Source organism: Phoca vitulina, unplaced genomic scaffold (genome assembly GCF_004348235.1).
Source record: "Phoca vitulina isolate PV1807 unplaced genomic scaffold, GSC_HSeal_1.0 scaffold30, whole genome shotgun sequence".
In the NCBI taxonomy this organism is placed as follows: Eukaryota; Metazoa; Chordata; class Mammalia; order Carnivora; family Phocidae; genus Phoca; species Phoca vitulina.
The window spans coordinates 18,602,876-18,626,551 of record NW_022589733.1 but is presented as its reverse complement, the minus strand read 5'-3'; the positions used below and the strand labels follow the sequence as shown (position 1 = coordinate 18,626,551).

At 38.7% G+C, this 23,676-nt stretch overlaps 1 protein-coding gene across 2 annotated transcripts in view; it reads right to left on the bottom strand.

Moving 5' to 3' along the window:
* The window catches only part of NFATC3 (nuclear factor of activated T cells 3), a 117,219-nt gene that overhangs the window by 47,963 nt on the left and 45,580 nt on the right, over nucleotides 1-23,676 (bottom strand). For both annotated transcript variants that reach the window (XM_032424590.1, XM_032424591.1), the window contains exons 4-5: nucleotides 6,713-6,912; nucleotides 687-859 (exon numbers count right to left, since the gene is read on the bottom strand). In XM_032424590.1, the coding sequence (XP_032280481.1) occupies nucleotides 687-859; nucleotides 6,713-6,912 (373 nt within the window). The remainder of the gene's footprint in view (nucleotides 1-686; nucleotides 860-6,712; nucleotides 6,913-23,676) is intronic.

Here is a 23,676-nt window from a genome sequence, read left to right as displayed (position 1 = left end):
GCCTCAGTTTCCTCCTACACAAAATTAAGACATAGATTTAGAACACTTCTAAGTCCATGTCCTAAACATCTAAACAGCAGTCTCAAAATTTCAGTCCTGCCAGCTAACTGCCAGAGGTTCACAGTTCTCCAGGGCTTGAGTAGGTACCAGGTTCTAGGGCCTGTTCTCATTTCTTGCCTTTGTAAATCGGGGCGGGGGGGGGGGGGAAGCATTCACTTTCTCAATCTGATGTAAATAAAACAAACAAACCAAAAAATAAACTCCTGAAAGTCTTTAGCTGAGGCATCAGCTTGCAGAGATAGGCATCTTCCAACAAGAAGGCTCACATTTTAATTACACAAAGGTGACCAAGGGATACTTAGTATCAGAACCACAGCTTCAGTTGGTTCTCTGATGTCATCAAGCCCACATTCCTTATTTATAGGTAAGAAAACTGTGGTCAAGATAATTTGTTTATAGTCCCACAGCTATGTATGGTCAAATTATCGTGAGAACCCATTTTCTAACTCCAAGATCAGTACTCCTCCCACCTCAATACGTAGCTTATTTCCATACAAGAAAATTGCATTAGCTATCCAATCTCTGTGCCTCAGTTTATACTTTTGATCCAAATATTACATTATAAGCAAACTAGAAAATGGCTTATTATAAACAAAATCTGAAAACATCACCACAAGCTCACTTACAGCACTCAACAGGTATGGAAGCTGTCTGCAGAGAAAGGACTTTTCCATTGGGCTGTGGGATGTGCACACGGAACACAAGTCGTACTCTAGTATTCTTTCTGCCAATATCAGTTTCTCCTTTTCGAAGTTCTATATCTGAATTGCGGAGTTTCAAAATACCTGCACAGTCAATACTAGGGAGAAAAATAAACAAAATTTATTTGCTTACTGATACTTAGTGGTCCTCAACAACTTAGCTCAACTTGGCAGGAAAAAACTACCACTACCTAAAATCAGGTCAAAAAAGAAAGATGTATGGAGTGCCTGAGTGGCTCAGCTGGTTAAGCATCTGACTCTTGATCTCAGCTCAGGTCTTGAACTCAGAATTGTGAGTTCAAGTCCCACATTGGGCGTGGAGCCCACTTAAAAAAAAAAAAAAAAGATGTATGACTGCTATTTTCTCCTATTTCAATTTTGAGATTAAAAATGTTTTCAAGGGACGCCTGGGTGGCTCAGTCGGTTAAGCGGCTGCCTTTGGCCGAGGTCATGATCCCAGGGTCCTGGGATCGAGTCCCACATCGGGCTCCTTGCTCAGCAGGGAACCTGCTTCTCCCTCTCTCTCCCTCTGCTTGTGCTCTCTCTGTCAAATAAATAAAATCTTTAAAAAAAAAAAAAAAGTGTTTTCAATGACAATGTATAATGGTAGGCGTGGTAGGCTGTCTAAAAAGATGGCTGTTAATTCCTCCCCATTCTTGTATCTGCATATCACTTCTCCCATCAAGAGGTGGAGTACCTAGGTACCTCTCCTTGAAAGCTGGCCTTATGATTTGCTTTGACAAACAGAATGTAATCAATTGATACAGTGTAAGTTATGAGCCCAGCACTTAAGCCTCATAACTTCCGCTTTTGCTCTCTTAGAGCCCTGAGCCACCATAAAGTCCAATTGGCAAGCTGGAGAGAAAGGCCAAGACAATCCTCAACTACTCCAGCCATCCCAGCCTCTTGGATGTTCGAAACCCAGCTGAGCTCCCAGCTGAATTCAGGTGCATGAGTGATCCCAGGTGACACCACATGAATGGACCAGCTGAGTCCAGCCAACCCTAAGAATCATGAAAATAATGAACAGTTATTATTTTGAGCCACTAAATTTTAGAGTGGTTTGTTTTCCAGAACTAGATAAGTGAATACAAAGTAAAAAGACTGTTTAATTCTATATAACCAGGCCAGAAAAGATTAACTTGTAGGACTACAAATCAGTCATTAATAGCATTTTTAGACTTTTCTAGTGGTATGTTAATTAGTAAAAACAATCCATCAGACTAAGATTCTTTCATTTCTAAAGTATGCACATATAAAATTAAAGTTTTCGCATTTAAGTTCTAACATTTATCTTCAAAATTTATTACTTGTATGGCTGCTTGACATGCAATCGGTAGGAAACAACAGTACCTAAAACATACGTTTGTATTCACATATGGAAAGAAAGCAAACGGATTTAATAATCAACATTCTAGTTAAAGTTTACTCTCTCTTGTGGTATTCCTTGTCATCTGTCCTTTTGCTTTATCTACCCCAACAGTCCCAACTCCAGTGCTCACTGCCCAGAGGCTGCAGCAGTTGCTGTGAGGACAATATGTGTTAAAGAACTAGGTTATCAAGATAAGAACCAGTAAAGCACAAAAAAGAATCCCAAAAGGATGAATACTTTCATGTTCAGAAAGACACAGAAGAAATTTCCAAAAAAGGAAATACTTTTGAAAATAAATAGTTGCCATTTATGGATAACAAATTATATTTAACTAATACTGAACACCTGCACTTTAGCTCAACCAGTATTGATCAAATTGTATCAGGTAGTGATTATCCATCTTAGTATGTCAATAGGAGTCTTTAAGGGGAAAGAAATACCAGAGATTATCCATTTTATTGAGCTTTGAGGGAAGGTATTTTATATAAATATATGTATGTATTATTTTATTTTATATTTTTAAACTCTACCCCCGTCACAGGGCTCAAACTCACAACCCTGAAATCAAGAGTCACATGCTCTACTGACCTGAGACACTTAGGTGACCCGAAGGAAGGTATTTTAGCAGAGAGCTAAGTTTCTAAGAGAAGATTTGGAATGAGTATCAGAAATGACAATCTCAAAACTTTGGCTACATGGGGCGCCTGGGTGGCTCAGTTGGTTAAGCATCTGCCTTCGGCTCAGGTCACAATCCCAGAGTCCTGGGATAGAGCCCCGCGTTGGGCTCTCTGCTCAGTGCGGAGCTTGCTTCTCCCTCTACTGCTCCCCCTGCTTGTGCTTGCTCTCGGTCTGTCAAATAAATAAAATCTTAAAAAAACAAACAAACAAAAAAACCCCGCAAAATATCTCTGGCTACAAAATGCAAGAAAAGACCAGACCAACAAAAAAAACCACACATAAAGGAATAAAAATAACTATTAATTCTATTTACAAGTATGAATATATTTTATTTTTTTTTTAAGATTTTATTTACATATTTGACAGAGACAGTGTACAAGCAGGGAGAGTGGCAGGGAGAGTGGGGTGATCCCAGGACCTTGGGACCACGACCCGTTTGGAAGGCAGATGCTTAACCAACTGAGACACCCAGGCGCCCCTTCTAGTTGCTTCTTATTCAACCCTTTTTGGGACACACACAATGTTGCCACAAGCTTTCTTACAGAATTCCTGTCCCCAGTCTAACAGGCCAGGGTGGACAGAATGGCCAGAGAAACTTCAGGTGTGTATCTGGCAGGGTGGGATGAGGGCACTAGCTGCATGTAACTAGTAACAATGGTATTTCTGCAGCTTTGTCCTTTCTGATCTGATCCAGGCAGGCAGTATATGCCATACCCTCTTGGGGAAGGGATATGAGTCATGACTACAGCCTGTTCCGTGTACTAGTAGATGGGAAAAGGATAAGGTAGCTATGTTTAGCTGATTTTCTCACATTATTTGATATATGAAGCTTTCTCAATTTCTTGAAAATTTTAGAAACTTGTGTACTCTTTTTTATTGATTTATACATTTAGAAAGGATGAGGCATTTTATAACATAAATACAAATTAGGTCAAGGAAAAATAGAAAAAAACTTTAAATAGAAGGAACAGGAAATAATATATTCCAAATCTAGGGTTATACAAATTATTATAATTACTATAACTGAACTTGACTGTGAACTTCCAGAAGCCAAGGCAAAAAATAAATGTGATAAAAGTTTTTATATGTCTCTCCTTGTCTGGTACACCAAAATCTACCATGCCATCAGGAAATAATCAGCTTTTCCCCTTTAACTTGAAAAGATTCTGTGTGTATGTGTATGTGTAATAATGACCAACCTAAGAGCTAATATATCTAATAGTGTTTTTTCAGATTATGAGGTTATTCCTATGGATATTTTTTATTTTTTTAAGATTTTATTTATTTAATTGACAGAGAGAGAGACAGCAAGAGAGGGAACACAAGCAGGGGGAGCGGGAGAGGGAGAGGGAGAAGCAGGCTTCCTGGCTGAGCAGGGATCCCAATGCGGGGCTCAATCCCAGGACCCTGGGATCATGACCTGAGCCAAAGGCAGACGCTTAATGACTGAGCCACCCAGGATATTTCTTATCCTATCCTTCAGACAAAGTTGAGAAGTGTAAGAAACTTATGGTGACTTTCTATTGAACTTGATTCAAGTCTAGTGCTTTGAATATCCCGAAGAATGAATGGAAACATGGCCTGCAAACTATCTTCTAGGGATCAATTTTATGAGTTCTTAGAAAAAGATGGTTCAACTGAGTTTTAAATTCACCTCTGCAGCTATTGTACTGTATATTCATATGCTTTTGATGCCAAATGAATCAAATATGCTTTTGATGCCTAGAGTAAAAGGGAAGAAGCCTACATGCACGCATTCTCATTCAGTGGTTGGCCACCTCACCTTATTTGAAAATGGGTCAAAAGGATGCCTGGAGGCAGAGAACTGGGTTGGGTTATTGAGTACCGTCCATGTAAACAAAATAGGTAAAAATAAGGTTTTATTTCAATTTTTATTAACTTGTCTTTTCTAGTAATAGGTAGGTAACAAGAAAAAAAATAAGTAACAAGATAAGTTCTTTCTTTTCTTCTTCCTTTTTTTTTTAAATAAAGATTTTATTTATTTGAGAGAGAGAGAGTGAGCGCACAGGGAGGGGGAGAGGGAGAGGGACGAGCAGACTCCTTACTGAGTGCAATGCGCCGAAAATCAAGAGTCGGATGCTTCACCAACTGAGCCACCCAGGTGCCCCAAGTTAAGTTATTTCTTAAGACAATTTTTTTTTTTTAAGATTTTCTTTATTTATTCATGAGAGAAGACAGAGAGAGGGAGGCAGAGGCGGAGGGAGAAGCAGGCTCCCCATGGAGCAGGGAGCCCGATGTGGGACTCGATCCCAGGACCCTGGGATCATGACCTGAGCTGAAGGCAGATGCTTAGACTGAGCTACCCAGGCACTTGGCAGTTCTTCTTTTATAATAATAGAATTATGTCACAAATTGGTTTTCCTTAAGGGGTATATTCAGCTTACCCAAAAAGTTATTTAAGTATAAATTTAAAGGAAGAAAGCTAGAGACCAAAATCTTATTTTATAATCTGTTCTTGTAATAGCCTGGAATGGATGTTACTGCCATTTTAAGAAAGGTCTACACTGTAGTTTGAAACAATCTATGTAACAAACCTCACTGTAAGTTTCAAATACCTAGTTGTGACAAATTAAAAGTTGCCTACTAAATTTCCTTTTCCCCCTTTTTTCCTAGTAATAGGTCCCTATATCATTAGAGGTAGCAATGTACTCAGGTAAAAACAAAACAAAAAAAATCCCAGATGTTCCTTATATACAAGGATGAACAATGAAATGTGTTGGGTAGGTTTCTGTAAGAAACTCTTTTTCTTTTTTTTAAAGGATTTATTTATTTATTTGAGAGAGAGCAAGCGAGCACGTGAATGCACAAGCAGGTGGAGCAGTAGAAGGCAAGGGAGAAGCACCGCCCCCGCCAAGCAGGGAGCCCGACACAGGGAGCCCAACGCAGGGCTCGATCCCAGAACCCTGGGATCATGATCTGAGCAGAAGGCAGACACTTAACCATCTGAGCCACCCAGGTGCCCCTGTAACAAGCTCTTTAAAGAGGTTAATTCAGGGGGCGCCTGGCTGGCTCAGATGGTAGAGCATGTAACTCTTATCTCAGGGTTGTGACTTCAAGCCCCACACAGGGCAAAGAGCTTACTTAAAAATATATATAAATAACATAACACAACACAACATAACATAAAAAAGAGGCTAACTCAGATGGAAGTTTTCATTTACCCTTCCTCCTTATTCCTTCTGGGACTATAGTTGTGATGACTAGAGCTCCAGCAGCCATTTTGTATCTTGGGAACAGAAGTCACATGTTAAAATAGCAGAGAAGAAAAAACAGAAAGAGTTTGGACCACCAATGACTTATGGAGCCACTGTGCTAGTCCTAAAATGCCTATCTGTGTATTTCTCTTATGGAATAACAAACTAAATGTCTAATGTTTAGGCCACTGCATTTTCTAACATACAATCTAACATATAATAAACTGCAATATAATCCTAACTTGAACAAAACTCTAAAGCATTCTCATTCAGAAGCTAGCTACCTCATTTTGTTTGGAAATGAGTCAAACAGGATACCTGGAGATAGAGTCAAAGTTTTCCTTAAGGAAATTTAGTAATTATAATAACTGTACTGCAATTATTATTGTCTATCCTATTAGACTGTGAGCAACTTGAAAAAAGTCCATATATTTTTTTCTCTATCATTTAACATAATGCTTGGCTGGTACTACATGGTTCATAAACTTTTGGTGAATTGAATTTCTTTTCTGGAAATTCACTACCAACCCTAACAAATATACTACGATTATTTACATAATGTTATTCAGTTAATTTAGAACAATGAATACTCATTTCTGTACTATAAAAAGAAATACGTTTTTTCTGAAAGTTGTTTTAGGAAAAAAAAAAAAAAACTGTCCATTTTGAGGTATGTTTCAAGATACCTGGCTGACATATTGTTTTCAGGAAGAAGGGGAATTTCCAGAACCTTTGTGCTGGCAATTATTATCTCTTGACTTGCAGTAGCAACAGTCTTCCCAGTGATTCGATGCACCTGGTAAAATGCATGAGGTCGTAAATATCGATCATCTGCCGTTCCAATAAACATCTGTAGATTTATCGGCTTTTCACTATAGCCCAGGAGCTAATTAGGAAGAACAAATGGAAAAATACAGTTCATTATCCATGTATTTACAATAAGCTTACAATAGTAAGTCTGTTATATTTGTAACATATTATTGATACACAAAATGTTATTTCAAAAAGATAACAATAAGAAAAAGTAGTAAGTGAACTAATCTTCCAAATTTCAGAAGTTTATGAGTTATAAAAGGCTGGAATATGTTACAAAGGGATGAGGGGTTTTTTTTCTGTATAAATATCTAGAACAATAAATATTCTGCAAAAGCCTTCTTATAGAATGCTGTGAAGAACCAAAAGGAATGCTGATTCTGTACACCAGGCAACATTAATCATCCAGACCAGACTTAAAAGACTTTGGTGTATAGGAAGCTCCTCTAATAGGCTGTTAAAATCAGAGACAGTTTGTTTTAGTAGAAAGAATCTCAAAAAGCCTATTACATATGTTACCAACTTAAAGTTTCAACTGACTTAGCAGGCTGGGCTTTCTCTGGTATCCTTCACTATTGTTGAGGTTAGGATGACTATCCAGGGGGAGGACCAGGAAGGGCTGGAGGTAAAAACAGCGACCATAAAAAAGGAGGAAAATAAAAGAAACAGAGCCTAGGGGCGCTTGGGTGGCTCAGTTGGTTAAGCGACTGCCTTCGGCTCAGGTCATGATCCTGGAGTCCCAGGATGGAGTCCCACATCGGGCTCCCTGCTCAGCGGGGAATCTGCTTTTCCCTCTGACCCTCCCCCTTCTTGTGCTCTCTCTCTCTCAAATAAATAAATAAAATCTTGAAAGAAAAAGAAACGAAACAGAGCCTAAAGAAGTATACATTTAGGATTTAGGGAGACTCCCCTATCCAATCTGATGGCTGAGTAGCACCAATCTGACCCATCATCATGCAGATAACAATTAAAACCTGAACAAACATAAAGAATGACTTGAAAGCATGGAGGGTAACCAAAGTAAGCATATTCTGGAAGCAAACTGACACATGTAAGAAGAGAGTCACGAAAAGTGTGTTTCCTGTTTTTAAGACTTTTAACCGGAGAGAAGGCCACAGTCCATGCCTTACAAAGTGGGGGAAACTCCTATAAAAAATCTACAGTCTGGGGTGCCTGGGTGGCTCAGTCGGCTAAGCATCTGTCTTCAGCTCAGGTCAAGATCTCAGGGTCCTGGGATAGAGCCGAGCGTTGAGCTCCTTGCTCAGCGGGGAACCTGCCTCTCCCTCTGCTCACCTCCCCTACCCCCTGCTCATGTTCTCCTTCTCTCTCAAATAAAATAAAATCTTTAAAAAAGAAAATCTACAGTCTGAGGGCCTGAAGAACTAAGGACAGAGTACAGAACAACCACAGCTTCTGGAGAGTAAGAGGGAAATCCCAGAAAGAAGACAGCCAGAGAAGGGGAGCTCCAAATTATACATACAAACTTTGCCCAATCTTTTGATTGACCTGGGAACCACCCATGAACAGGTCAGATCCCGAGGAGTGTAAAGCTAACATAAATGAAATGAGATTATGAGCTGCCACCAACCAGCAGAGACAGGTTTTCCAGGTTGACTCCAACCAAGTTAAGTGACTGCTTAAACAAAAAAACCAAAAAAAACCAAAAATTCAGCATTCTTTGGGGGTACATTTGGGTGTGTATGTGTTTTGAGGTTTCTGAGTTGGGGGTTCTTTATATAATCTGAATTAATCCCTTACAGATATATGATTTGCAAATAATTCTCATTCTGTAGGTTTTTTCACTTTCTTAGTAGTGTCCTTTGATGCACAAAAGTTTCTGATTTTGATGGAGTCCAATTTATCTGTTTTGTCTTTTGCTGCCTGTACTTTCGGTGCCATACTTGAGAAACCAATTCCAAATCCAACGTCGAAGACTTCCCCCAGTGCTTTCTTCTAAGAGTTTTATAGCTTTAGGTCTCACATTTAGGTCCTTGATCTATTTTGAGTTTATTTTTGAAGATCTTATTTATTTATTTGAGAGAGAGAGAATGAGAGAGCACATGAGAGGGGGGAGGGTCAGAGGGAGAAGCAGACTCCCTGCCAAGCAGGGAGCCCGATGCGGGACTCGATCCGGAGACTCCAGGATCATGACCTGAGCCGAAGGCAGTCGCCCAACCAACTGAGCCACCCAGGCGCTCCTTGAGTTTATTTTTGTATATGATGTAATGTAAGGGTCCAACTACATTATTTTGCATGTAGATATCCCGTTTCCCCAGTACCATTTGTTGAAAAGATTGTCCCTTCCCCCACTGAATAGTCTTGGCACCCTACAGAAAATGAATTGACCATATATGTAAGGGCTTATTTTTGGGCTTTCTATTCTATTTCATCAGTGTGCTTTTATGCCAGTACCACAGTGTTTTAAATACTGTAGCTTTGTAGTAAGTTACAACTCAGGAAGAGTAAGTCCTCCAAGTCTTTTTCAGGACTGTTTTGCCTATTTGAGGCCTCTTGCAATTCCATATGAATCTGAAAATATGTTTTTCCATTCAGCAAAAAAGGCTGTTGGAATTTTGGTAGGTATAGCACTGCATCTATAGATTGCTTTGAGGAGTACTGATGACTTACTAATGTTAAGTCTTCCTATCTACAAACATGGATATCTATTTTTATTTTACATATACTTAAATTTTATTTATTTTTATTTTATGTTTCCATCTATTTCTTTCAGCAATATTTTATAGTTTTCGGCATACAAATTTTGACACCTCCTTGGTTCAATTTAATTCCTTTAGATGCTACTGTAAATGGAATCGCTTATTTATTTATTTTTATTTTTTTTAAAGATTTTATTTATTTATTTGACAGAGAGAGACACAGCAAGAGAGGGAACACAAGCAGAGGGAGTGGGAGAGGGAGAAGCAGGCTTCCTGCAGAGCAGGGAGCCCGATGCGGGGCTCGATCCCAGGACCCCGGGATCACGACCTGAGCCGAAGGCAGACGCCTAACGACTGAGCCACCCAGGCGCCCCTGGAATCGCTTTTTAAATTTCCTCTTCAGGTTGCTCATCACTGGTACATAGAAACACAAATGTTGAGTGTATATTGATCTTCCACCTGGAAATGTTGTATTTGTTTATTAGCTCTGTAGCTTTCCTATGGATGATTTGAGATTTTCTATATACAGGAACATGTCGTCTATGAATAGAGACAGTTTTACCTCTTCCTTTCCAATTCAAATGCCTTCTATTTCTTTCATTGTCTAATAGTTCTGGCTAGAAGTCCCAGCACAAATGCTGAATAGCAGTGGTGAAAGTGAGCATCCTTGTTCCTAATCTTAAGGAGAAAGCTTTCAGTCTTTTACCATTAATTAAGTATAATGTTAGCTGTAGGCTTTTCATAAATAATCTTTCATGGTAAGGCATTTTCCCCCTTTCCCTCTGTGTGTGTGTGTGTGTGTGTGTAAATGAAAGGCTATTAAATTTTGTCAAATGCTTTTTCTGTGTCAACTGAAACGATCGTGTAGTTTTTATCTCTTCTATTAAATGTGGTGTATTACATCAATCGATTTTCCTATGTTGGGCCACCTTTTGCATTTTTCAGATAAATTCTACTTGGTGATGCTGTATGATCTTTTCACCCTGCTGCTGGTTATGGTTTGTTAGTTTTTAGTTGAGAATTTTTGTGTTTATATTAGAAATATAAATATAAATACTGTATCTTTGTCCTTATCTTTTCAATTAAAAAAGATTTCATGTTTCTACTGAAATCCCTCCATCTCTTCACATATATAGCTTACTTCTTCTACTAGACAGTTCAGCATTTTATCATAGTTATTATTAAAGACTCTTTCTGATAACTCCAACACAGATGAAGAAATAGATCTAGACCATCTCTGGGCCTGCTTTTACTGACTGTTTTTCTTTTTATTGTGGGTTACACTTTCTTTTGTGTGTGTGTATTGCTGAACATATACTGAACATTTTGTATTCAAGGGATTTAGAGACTCAAGTAGGAAAGTATTTACCTCCAGAAAGAGGCATGCTATTTCTTTTGTCATGTAACAAATTCTTAAGCTATGTCTGGGCTTTGGTGCAGCTTTAGTCTGATTCCTCTGCTTGGAGATAGTGGTTTCCTCATACTTGGTGGTCTTACAAGTTTCAGAGAGATGTCTTTCAGTAATCTCCACTCCTACTTTTAGCCACCAACTGGGAGAAAGATTTGTTCCATGGCTGCTTTAGTCCATTAAACCAGCAAGGGAGAGACATGATAATGTAGGTGGCATAAAGTCTATTTTTCAGTATACACAGCAGAGGAGGTGTCCAGCTCTTCAAGGCAGCAGTGGAGTTTCTGGCACTCAGTCCCTAGCACTGACAGAACAAGTTATGGTCATGAGTCACAGTGTCAGTGATGTTTTCACTATAGCAGTACTGGATTGGATGGCTGGACAATGTTCCAGACTATATAGCTTCTAAGCCAGAGATTTTATAATAACCTTTAAAAAAATTCTCTTCTGTTTCTGTACTATGGTTTATAAATTATCCTGATATGTGATATCAAATATAAAGTGCCTAGTACAGTGCTGTCATGTAGGTAGTGATAAACAAATATTAGCTATTAGTCTATGTCCATGATTCTAGGTATATAATGTAGTCAGAGTTCAAATGTGTAGAAGGAGTTTTAGTTTACTATGAGGTCTTTCAGGTGAACACTTTACTCCCCCCTCCTTGCCCATTCCTGGATCTACAGTGGAGTTTGTAACCAAACAACATCATAATTGATTATCCTCTACCCAGGAAAGGACATGAAGATTTCTGCCTATTATTGGGTAATATAATTTACCTAGGATGGTTTTCAGGACTGTAACATTTATAGAGAAGCGATTAAACCTGGACCACTGCAATACCCTTATAACTATTCTCCCTGTTCTTGCTCTTGTTCTTTTACAGGCTATTTGCTGTCCAGGAGCCAGAACAAACTTTAACTAGATAATTTCATCCCCTGCTCAGAACTCTCTAATGGCTTCCTTCCAACACTCAACTAAATCCAAATGCCCTGTAGTGATTTATAAGGCCTATGTGATTTGAGCCCTGGCTAACTTGTTGCCTTACCTTCTCTTACTCTTTTCGCTTCCACAGTCTGCTCGAACCATCCTGGCCTTATTGCTTGACCCACCCAAGCTTATTCTTAGCCCCAAGGCTTTCACACTTAATACTTTATCACTCTGGAATATTCTTCCCTTTGATCTTCATATTACCTCACTCCTTCAGTTCCATACTCAAAGGTCAGCTCCTCAGAGAAGACCATCCTACCTAAAATACCGTATCATTGTCCCCTTACCCTGTTCTATTATTTTTCATAGTATGGATCACTATGAAAAGTGTGTTACAGGAGTGGCTGGGTGGCTCAGTTGGTTAAGTATGTGACTCTTGATTTCTGCTCAGGTAATGATCTCAGGGTTTTGAGATCAAGCCCCAGGTTCAGGCTCTGAGCTCAGCAGGGAGTCTGCTTGAGATTCTCTCCCTCCCTCTTCCTCTGCTCCTCCCTCTTCCTCTGCTCCTCTCCCAACTAGTGCGCACGTGCACTCGCGCTCTCTCTCTCTCGCAAATAAATAAATCTTTTTAAAAAAGTGTGTTATACATTTATTATCTGTTTTCCTCAGTAACGTATAGTTCCAAAAAGGCAGAAACTTTGTCTTTTACCTCTACCCCTTCCTCTTTTAACTGAGGATCCATTATGGAAATATCCATATTGAATATCACTGCTTCAGCCAATACCATATAGGTGACAATAAAATAAAGAACAAAGTGGCATGTATTAAACTTTAAGAAATTAGTGAAGACTTTAAAAGGCAGAAATTTATTTATAATAAAAAGGATGTTGGTAAGCATATGATAAAAATAAATGAAGGCTCTATGAAGGAGGGAAAAGACAGAATCATGGAAATCAGCTAAGAGGCTGAGGCACTAAGTACTAACATCATGTCTATTAAAAATTTAAATTAGAATGGAAGTAAGAACATAAATAGAAGATAGAAACAGGGAGGGATGAATGCAGTAAGTCCTTCCCTAAAGAGATTTCTTTTAACTGACTATATATAGAATAATAAAGAGAAAGGAAAAAAGAAATTAGAAGTTCTGAGATTCAGGGGCGCCTGGGTGGCTCAGTTAGTGAAGCATCTGCTTTTGGCTCAGGTCATGATCTCAGGGTCCTGGGATGGAGCCCCATGTCAGGCTCCCTGCTCAGCGGGGAGTCTGCTTCTCCCTTGCCCTCTCCCTCTACTCCTCCCCCTGCTCATGTGCACGTGTTCTTTCTCTCTAATAAATAAATAAAATCTTAAAAAAAAGGTTCTGAGATTCAGAATCCAATAGAATGGTGGTACCACTAGCAAATAAAATGAAGAAGTCACTGATTTAGAACAGGTTTGGAGAGAGGAGGTAGTATTTTCACTGTTAGTCATGGTGTATTCAAAGTAACAGTGACACAGATAGATGGAAATGTGATGCTATATAAGATGTACATTCTTTTAGCCCAACCATAACATCACTGAACAATAAACACAATGCTTTGCTATCTATTTTGATAATAAAATAATACAGTCTACTGTGCCTTAAAAGTATGACATTTGAAATCCATTTTTCTTTTCTTGTTTTGACAGAAGTATACACTGTAAAAGTTCTAGTACAGCAATACTCTGAGGACTTGAAACACTACTGAGTTTTAACTGCGACATTGTGATTTGCAACATCCTGAGCAAAGTGTGAAGTGATGAGAGTACCATCTATGTTCTCTATCTTAACTGCTTTGCCATCATCATACAAAAACAGCCATAGTCAATATATACATGAATGAGCATGGCAACAAGATGAGTGAGGTATACTATAGGCATTTTATGACAAGGGGCCAGAGACTGAAATTCCTATCAAAGAATGGGATAATCAGTTCTTTCAAGCACAGAACTAGCCTATGTTGCACAGAACTTCAGAAGGTCCTACACATATTTATGTATATAGAAAAGTTTATGAACTTAGAATCCAACTCCTTAGTATATATAAATACCAAAAAATTGCAGGTTTTTTTTTTTTTAAAGATTTTATTTATTTGTCACAGAGAGAGAGAGAGCACAAGCAGGGGGAGCAGGAGAGTGAGAGGGAGAAGCAGGTTCTCTGTCGAGCAAGGAGCTAATGTGGGGCTCGATCCTGGGACTCTGGGATCACGACCTGAGCCAAAGGCAGACGCTTAACCAACTGAGTCACCCAGGTGCCCCCAAATTAGAGTTTTAACACATGAATGCTTTTTTTTTTTTTTAATATTTTATTTATTTATTTATTTGACAGAGAGAGAGAGAGAGAGAGAGAGAGAGCACAAGCAGAGGAGTGAGAAGCAGGCTCTCCACTGAGCAGAGAGCCTGATGTGGGGCTTGAACCCAGGACCCTGGGATCATGACCTGAGCCGATGGCAGACGCTTAACCGAGTGAGCCACCCAGGCGCTCCTTAACACATGAATGTTTAATGAATGTGACTACCATATAAATTGAAGAAAACTTTAGCAAGAGTTCATCATTTCAGAAAATCATGTCATTGCCAATAATGCCACTCACTAATGGAATTTAGGTTGCTGATCAACATACCTGCTTTTGTACCTGCAACACTTACAGTGATACTGCAGGTAAAAATATCTAACTACTTTATTGTCTTCTACAGTCAATACCAACCTTTTTCATTTTGAAACAGAACTATTTTGTTGTAATTTAGTTTTCTAAATTTATTTCCTCGTAATAATTACAGCATTATTTTGATATTCTTAAAATTTGTACGTGCAAGTTGATTATATAATCTTTGCATTTCCATTTCAGGTTAATAAAGTAGTGTTACAAAATATTTGTTTAAAAAAAAAGTGGGGGGCGCCTGGGTGGCTCAGTTGGTTAAGCGACTGCCTTCGGCTCAGGTCATGATCCTGGAGTCCCGGGATCGAGTCCCACATCGGGCTCCCTGCTCGGCGGGGAGTCTGCTTCTCCCTCTGATCCTCTTCCCTCTCGTGCTCTCTGTCTCTCATTCTCTCCCTCTCAAATAAATAAATAAAATCTTTAAAAAAATAAAAAAAAATAAATAAAAATAAAATAAAAAAAGTGGGGTCGGGTAGGATCATTACTCTAGAATATTTGCAAGTCAAGAGGCACATGGGCATTTTTCTCTTGACCTATCTAAAAGCAAATCTTCCAATTTCCTGTCTAGGGAACATAAACTTGTTATAAGCATTTTGGGAGTTAAGAAAAGGGGTCAGCAGTCTCCCTATTCAGTATGCAGACTTTCATTATGCCTCCCCTCCATCCCAACTCCATTTTCTGTACAGATCCTCAAGCTCTGCCTTCAGTAATTCTAGAACCTAAAATCTCTATTTCATTCCCTCTAAAGAGTAAATCTGCAATATTCTCACAGGGTAAGACAGTGGTTATCACTTGGCTATGCCACATAAAAGAAAAATCTGGGAAGTCTAACTACTGTTTGTAGACTTTCAACCAATCCTTTTGCTTTTAGCTCCACCTCACATCCCACTTTCAGAGACACTCACTGCCTCAAATTCCTGAGTCTTTCCAGGGTTCTTTGGTGTAAAATGATTTGTGTTCCTTACTGATTCTCTCTCTATCCAACAGGCTTAAGTTGCAGCTGTCTAAGTTCTAATGACAGTAAAACATATGTGTTCAATTTACTATATTTAACTGGAAGTTGCAGTTTTCTGTAAATATTTATATAGTCAAGAAATCTATCAATATTCTCTCTTTTTTTAAGATCTTATTTTTAAGTAATCTCTACACCCAACCTGGGGCTCAAACCTACAACCCCAAGATCAAGAGTTGCACACTCCAGGGCACCTGTGTGGCTCAGCTGGTTAAGTGTTGAATCCTTGATTTTGGCTCAGGTCATGATCTCGTGGGATTGAGCCCTGTGTCTGCTCCGGGCTCAGTGGGGCTTCTGTTTGAGATTTTCTCTCTCCCTCTAGGTCTGCTCCTCCCCACCGCCTTGCGCAAGCATGCGCCCGTGCTCTCTCTCACTCTCTCAAAAAAAAAAAAAAAAAAACACTACATTGACTGAGCCAACCAGGTACCCCTCAATACTTTCAGTTGTGATTTCTTTTTATATATTTTCATAGAATAAGTTAATAAATTTTATACAGATTTAATTAAATTGAAAATATTCCATAAAAAAATAAAATGCCAACATGATCACAATAAAAAAAAACTAAATCAATAACTAAAGAAGAAATTGGAAACCCATGGTTAATAAGTGATTAGCTATTCCTTTCTGCTATACCTGTTGCTCTTTCACGTTTAATCCAAACTGAACAAATTACTCTATGGAACCAACTATTCGTCTAATAGAGGAAGAAACACCAACAACTTTACCACTCGCCTCTAAGTACTGTGAACGGGACAGGGTCCATCCTGTTACCTCCAGAGCACAGTAGAGTACCTAGCACATTACAGACATTCAATCACTGATGAATGAATGAATTTTGGAATAAGAGAGTACAATTTTGTGGAGCAAAATAACTCATGAGATTAGCCAGCAGAATTATTTAAATAAGAATAACAGTCACTAAAGTAGGCTGTTCTAAACGAAGTAGTTAAGTCTAAAATAGAAAATACAGGGGCACCTGGGTGGCTCAGTTGGTTAAGCGACTGCCTTCGGCTCAGGTCATGATCCTGGAGTCCCGGGATCGAGTCCCGCATCGGGCTCCCTGCTCAGCAGGGAGTCTGCTTCTCCCTCTGACCCTCCCCCCTCTCATGCTCTCTCTATCTCATTCTCTCTCTCAAATAAATAAATAAAATCTTTAAAAAAAATAAAATAAAATAGAAAATACAAATAAAAATTTTATTGCTATCTATTAAGCTACCCAAATATCACATAACGTACCAGTAAGTACTATATACCAAAGTATCCTAGTCATATTAGATGACTCACATTAATACCAGCTTGGCAAAGACATAAGCCACCTGTCCTTTATACTTCGATAGTAAAATAAACCAGTGATGGGGGAAGGTAATCATGCATATAAGATTTCAAAGGGAATATATTTTGTAACACATACTTCAGCCAGCATCTGCTCCAAGCATATAGACTATACAGCATATGAAAAATAGGGTTTCTCCTATGCATCTTAGGGATTTTAAAGGGACATCAAATAAATTATACTGTCTTCCCATTTTATTTTCAGATGAGCATTATGTTATAGGCCATAAACAAATTATTGCTGCTAACATTACTCTCTAAAAACTTTCATCTAGGATCAGTATACCTCTCTTCAGGCCACCCTCTGCTTTGGAGAAGAAAGTAAGCCAAGTTGTTTGTTATGTTTCTGTATCGTTTCCATAGCAAAGGTCTGTGCCTGCTTAATTTAACTAAAGCTGGAGTGTTAAAGCCTGAAGGTCACTATAGGACAAACCAGAGCAGCTTCAATAAGAGCAATTCTATTATCAGTTCTGCTAAATTACCTGGGGGGGGTGGAATCTGAATATATCAGAAACATGAGAATACATCATAGAAATACTAAAAATACAAAATTACAAAATTAAATTTCCATAATATAAACAAACTGTTTCAAACTGAAAATGTGCATATAACAACATCATATAAAAAAAATCATCACCTGGGAAAGGATCTTGGTGTATGATGAAATACAAGGTCTAAGTATGAAAAAAAAAAATTCTACAATCCCATTTTCATTTTAATTGTTTAAGATTTATTTATTTACTTCAGAGAGAGAGAGAGAGAAAGCAAGCAAGCAAGCAGGGGGAGGGGCAGAAGAAGAAGGAGAGTGAGACCCTCAAGCAGATTCTGTGCAGTGTGGAGCCTGGTGCCTGGCTCGATTCCATGACTGTGAGATCAAGACCCAAGCCAAAACCAAGAGTCAGATGCCATCCGAGTCACCCAAGTGCCCCAACAATCCCCATTTTTAAAATTTCAGTAACTTTTGGGCGCCTGGGTGGCTCAGTTGGTTAAGCAACTGCCTTCGGCTCAGGTCATGATCCTGGAGTCCCGGGATCGAGTCCCGCATCGGGCTCCCTGCTCGGCAGGGAGTCTGCTTCTCCCTCTGACCCTCCTCCCTCTCATGCTCTCTGTCTCTCATTCTCTCTCTCTCAAATAAATAAATAAAATCTTTAAAAAAAAAAAAAATAAAATAAAAAAATAAAAAAAATAAAAAAAATAAAATTTCAGTAACTTTTAAGATGAGATTCAAAATTATCTATGCGTTGGGAGTGTCTGGGTGGTTCAGTTGGTTAAGCGTCTGTCTTTGGCTCAGGGCATGATCTCCAGGTCCTGGGATTGGCCTGCAGCGGGCTGCCTTGCTCAGTGGGGAGTCTGCTTTTCTCTCTCCCTCTGCCTCTTCCCTCCCCCCGCCCCGGACTCGTGCGTGTGCTCTCAAATAAATAAATTTTAAAAATACTAAATATCTGTGCCTTAATAAAATTATCATTGTATAATAAAATGTATGTGTAGCTTTATGCAATTTTACCCCATGTGTAGATTCAAGTAACCAACATCACAGTCAAGATAAGGAACTCTTCCATCACCACAAAGGAACTCTCTTGTACTACCCCTTTATATTTGCAGTCTTCAACTTGTTCCTGTTCCCTGGCTATCAAACCAGCACTGCCCAACAGAACTTTCTGCAATGATAAAAATCTTCTACATCTGCATTTTTTAAAAAATCCATGATCTATGTGGAATCAATTCTTGTGTAAAATGTGAGGTTTAGGTTCAGATTTATTTTCTGAATGGAAAATAAATGGATGTCCTATGGATGTCCAATTGCTCCAACATCATTTGTTAAAAAGACAATGCAGGCAGCGCCTGGGTGGCTCAGTCGGTTGGGCATCTGCCTTCGGCTTGGGTCATGATCCCGGGGTCCTGGGATCGAGTCCCGCATCGGGCTCCTTGCTCTGCGGGGAGCCTACTTCTCCCTCTCCACCCCACTTGTGATCTCTCTCACTATCTCTGTCTCTCTCTCTCAAATAAATAAAATCTAAAAAAAGACAATGTAGGGGCTCCTGGGTTGCTCAGTTAAGCATCTGACTCTTGATTTTGGCTTAGGTCATGATCTCAGGGTTGTGAGATCAAGCCCTGCATTAGGCTCCGCACTGGGCATGGAGCCTGCTTAAGATTCTCTCCCTCTCTTTCCCTCCCTCCCTCCCTAAAAAAAAAACAAAAAACAACAACAGTCATTAGCCACATACCTACCAACTCTTGAAATGCTGTTAATGCAACTAAAGAACTCAATTTCTAATTCTGGTTAATTTAAATTTAAATGTGGCCAGTGGCTACTGGATTGGATAGTGCAGTTCTCTCTCTCTCTCTTTTTTTTTTTTTTTAGATTTTCTTTATTTATCTGACAGAGAGAGACTCAGCAAGAGAGGGAACACAAGCAGGGAGAGTAGGAGAGGGAGAAGCAGGCTTCCCACGAAGCAGGGAGCCCGATGCAGAGCTCGATCCCAGGACCCTGTGACCATGACCTGAGCCAAAGGCAGACGCTTAACGACTGAGCCACCCAGGCGCCCCAGGACAGTGCAGTTCTAAACTCTTCCCTCTCCTTAATACTTTTCCTTTCTTAGTATCTACCTTTTCTCTGGTTAATGTTTATTAATGAGCTATAAACTTTTTTTTTTTTTTTAAGATTTTATTTATTTGACAGAGAGAGACACAGTGAGAGAGGGAACACAAGCAGGGGGAGTGGGAGAGGGAGAAGCAGACTTCCCGCAGAGCAGGGAGCCTGATATGGGGCTCGATCCCAGGACCTTGGGATCATGACCTGAGCCGAAGGCAGACGCTTAATGACTGAGCCACCCAGGCACCCGCTACGAACTTTTTTTAAATAAGCAGTACCCATTTCAACCCCTTCACCTATTTGCTCTTTTAGAGATGTGAATTTCCTCCATTAAACCTTTATCCTACTTTACTGTTATTATCTCATTTGCAAGCTTCACCAAACTATAAACTTCATGGAACTACGAAACATGTCTGATTTCCCCCCACCGAATCCCCAGCTAGTATAGTAAAAGACTGGCTTGAATGTATTAAATAGTTGCAGACCATATTAACGAATAAGATTATCTACTTCAGGGGCACCTGAGTGGTGCAGTCAGTTAAGTGACTGGACTGACTCTTGGTTTCGGCTCAGGTGGTAATCTCAGGGTTGTGAGATCAAGCCCTGCACTGGGGTCTGCGCTCAGCGCAGAGTCTGCTTAAGATTTTAACCACCCCACCACTTGTATGCTCTCTTACTCTTACTCTGCTACTTATTCTTCATCAGGGTTCACAGAGTACTGATCAACATTTACTGAGCATTTGTGTAAGGTACTATGCCATGTTCTGTACATGCAGTGTTTCATTTAATCCTCATATCAGTTCTTAGGTAGGATGATATTATCCTCACTTTATAAAAAAGTGATAATTAGCCTCTTATCACATCACATACTAATTCTCACTATTACAACATTGTAATAATATTTTATTTACTTTTTCATTGTCTCTTCTCAGTATAATGTAAGAAAGGCCCATGAGGGCAGGACTTTGTCTTGTTCATCTCTAGATCCCCAGCATCTACAATACTGTCTATAATGTAGTGAGCGATCAAAAAATATTTACTGAGTGAGTGAGCGGATAGATGGATGAATAAATTAATCATTGAATGATTTAATAAAAAAAATCTAGAAAAGTTACTTGGCCAAAGTACAGTATAGGATTCAAACCCAAGCAGTGTGGCTACAGAACCCTATTAGTCACTTAGCTACTATTAAACTCCTGAATATAAATTAAAAGATCAATACTGTATAGGGGATATGGCAGAAAAGACATGCTGACACCAAAAGATTTATGTAGAGTCATGTTGTATAGTATAGTATAGAGTTGTTGCTGAGGAAAGACTCCCAACCCAGGGACTACTTTTCACAGTCCCCGTCTATATAAGTAGGGTCATGTGACTACTTCTGGCCACTGGACTGTGAGAGGTAATAACTGGTGGTAATTTCCAGGTTCACGTATCTTATGTACCTTCCCTATACTCCATTTGCTTTTCCTAGGAACCATGGAGGCTGTGTATTGAAGACGACAGCATCACAAGATGGAGAGACCTTGAATTCATGAGTGACAATCTCTAAGAAAATAAAAAATAAACTTCCTTTATTTGGGTCCTAAACCACTGAGAACTGGGAAGTATTAGTCATAGTAGGGAGCCTAACATGATTAATCCAAGAGAGCTTAAACTACAATAATGGTAAATAAAGGTCTAAGATTTTTATCAGGCATTATAAAGGTAATAGAAACAGCATGTGACTTTAAGTCAAAGACCAGGGTTTCTAAAAAAGCTTACTTGGAGAATTAAATGAGACAATGTGAAAGTAGTTATGAAAATGAAAAGCACTATGAAATTATAACTTAACTGTAGTATAAGAGGCAATATGGTACAATAGAAAACATAACAGCAGAGTCAAAAGGCCTGGGTTTAAGATCTCTACCAATTACATCATGTGTAATCTTTTTTTTTTAAGATTTTATTTATTTATTTGAGAGAGAGAGAGAGAGAGAGCACAAGCAGGCAGAGGGGCAAAGGGAAGGAAGAAGGAGACTCCCCGCTGAGCAGGGAGCCCGATGTGGGGCTCAATCCCAGGTCCCTGAGATCATGACCCGAGCCAAAGGCAGATGCTTAACCGACCAAGCCACCCAGGCGCCCCTACATCATGTGTAATCTTAAATCACCTGCACAACGTACTTGCCTTGCCCTTTTCAAAGAACTATTGTGAATATTAAATATAAACTCTGAGAAAACATTTTATAAACTATAAAGCAGTACAAAAAAGTGAATTTTTGCGATTAGCAGGAGCACAAATATGTAAAATGTCACTGAATTTGGCAATTTAAATAGCATATTCTCTTTTAGCACTTTGGGAATAAATGTGCACATGAAAATAAAATTCTTTTAAAATATGTGTTCTAAAAATTAAAAAATTATTCTAAAAGATACAGAGATTCTATATGTTAAAACATTTAAAACAAAATTCATAGTATTAAAATCTGTAAGTCTCTTTCAATCCTAGTGAATGATGAAAATGCACATCTTCACTACAAAACTCCAATAAAAACTACCGACTTTAATTAAAGAGACAATTTTCCCATATTTGGCTAAGTACTAAAAAGAAAAATAATCTGATTAAGTATTCATTATAAACTATGCTAAATTTACTACAGATTAATTTCCTGGCAACAAGTAAACAATTTAGTTTCATTTTAGACTAACCTGCATGTTTCTCAATTGTGCTTGTACATGCCAAAGGCACTACAGAAATTTTTTATCCCCACAACTCAAAAACATTATAGATGTGTAAAACCTAAGAAAACCCCACTGGGAACTTGGAATAAGATTAACAGTGCTGCATAATTCTACAGTCCCTAACCATACAGTATACAAAGACATGAAACTAGATATATATATATATACATACACACACACACATATATATATATGTATATATATATATATGTGTGTGTGTGTGTGTGTATATATACACACATATACATATGTGCATATATATGACATACAACATATATGTACCAGTATCAATCATTCATCTATCAAACCAATTTAATAATAAAAGAACATTCAACTTCTTTCTATTTTGGACTCTCCATTTACAAATTTACCACATTTTACTTTTTCTCCTGGAATACACACATTAAGACTAGGATATTAAAAAAACAATTGCAGGGGCGCCTGGGTGGCTCAGTCACTTGAGCATCTGACTTCTGCTCAGGTCATGATCTCAGGGTCCTGGGATAGAGCCCTGCGTAAGGCTCCCCACTCAGCAGGGAGTCTGCTTGAGATTCTCTCTCTCCTTCTCCCTCCGCCCCACCCCCTGCTCATGTTCTCTGTCTCTCAAATAAATAAATAAAATAAAATCTTTTATTTTTTTTTTTTAAAGATTTTTATTTATTTGACAGAGACACAGTGAGAGAGGGAACACAAGCTGGTGGAGTGGGAAAGGGAGAAGCAGGCTGCCCGCTGAGCAGGAAGCGGGCTCATGACCTGAGCCAAAGGCAGACGCTTAACAACTGAGCCACCCAGGCGCCCCTATTTAGTATCTTTGACCTTAGATCTTTTTAGGACCTCTGAGCATGAAGAACAATATCTAAGATTCAGTAGTTCTTAGTTTTACTTCTATTTCATTTTTAGAATGTTTCATTCAAATAAAATTAAAGTTAATATTCAACTATTATGATTCAAAACTTACATATTAAATATATTTCACACACTCAACTATTATATAATTTTTATGATTTCAGGTTAGTTTTATTTTCTTCTAATAAATTCAGATAAAAATAAATATTTTAATCACAAAGATGTTCAGTATAATCTTATCCTTAAAAAATTCATTCTATTTTCTAGCCATCCATTCAGTCTTTCACTAAATATACAGAGAATTATCTGAAATGTTAATTAAATACTAACAACTACTTATTTCTGAGAGGTTTATTTTTTTTTTTAAGATTTTATTTATTTGACAGAGAGAGCACAAGCAGGGGGAGTGGCAGGCAGAGGGAGAGGGAGAAGCAGGCTTCCTGCTGAGCAGGGAGCCCGATGTGGGACTCGATCCCAGGACCCCGGGATCATGACCTGAGCGGAAGACAGATGCTTCACCAACTGAGCCACCCATGTGCCCCTTTCTGAGGGGCTTAGATTTGGGGTAATTTACTGCTTTATTCTACTTTTTTGGTATTACTTGGATTTTAAATGAGCGTGTATTATACTTAAAAGCATAATACAGCTGTGGTTTTTTTTGTTTTTT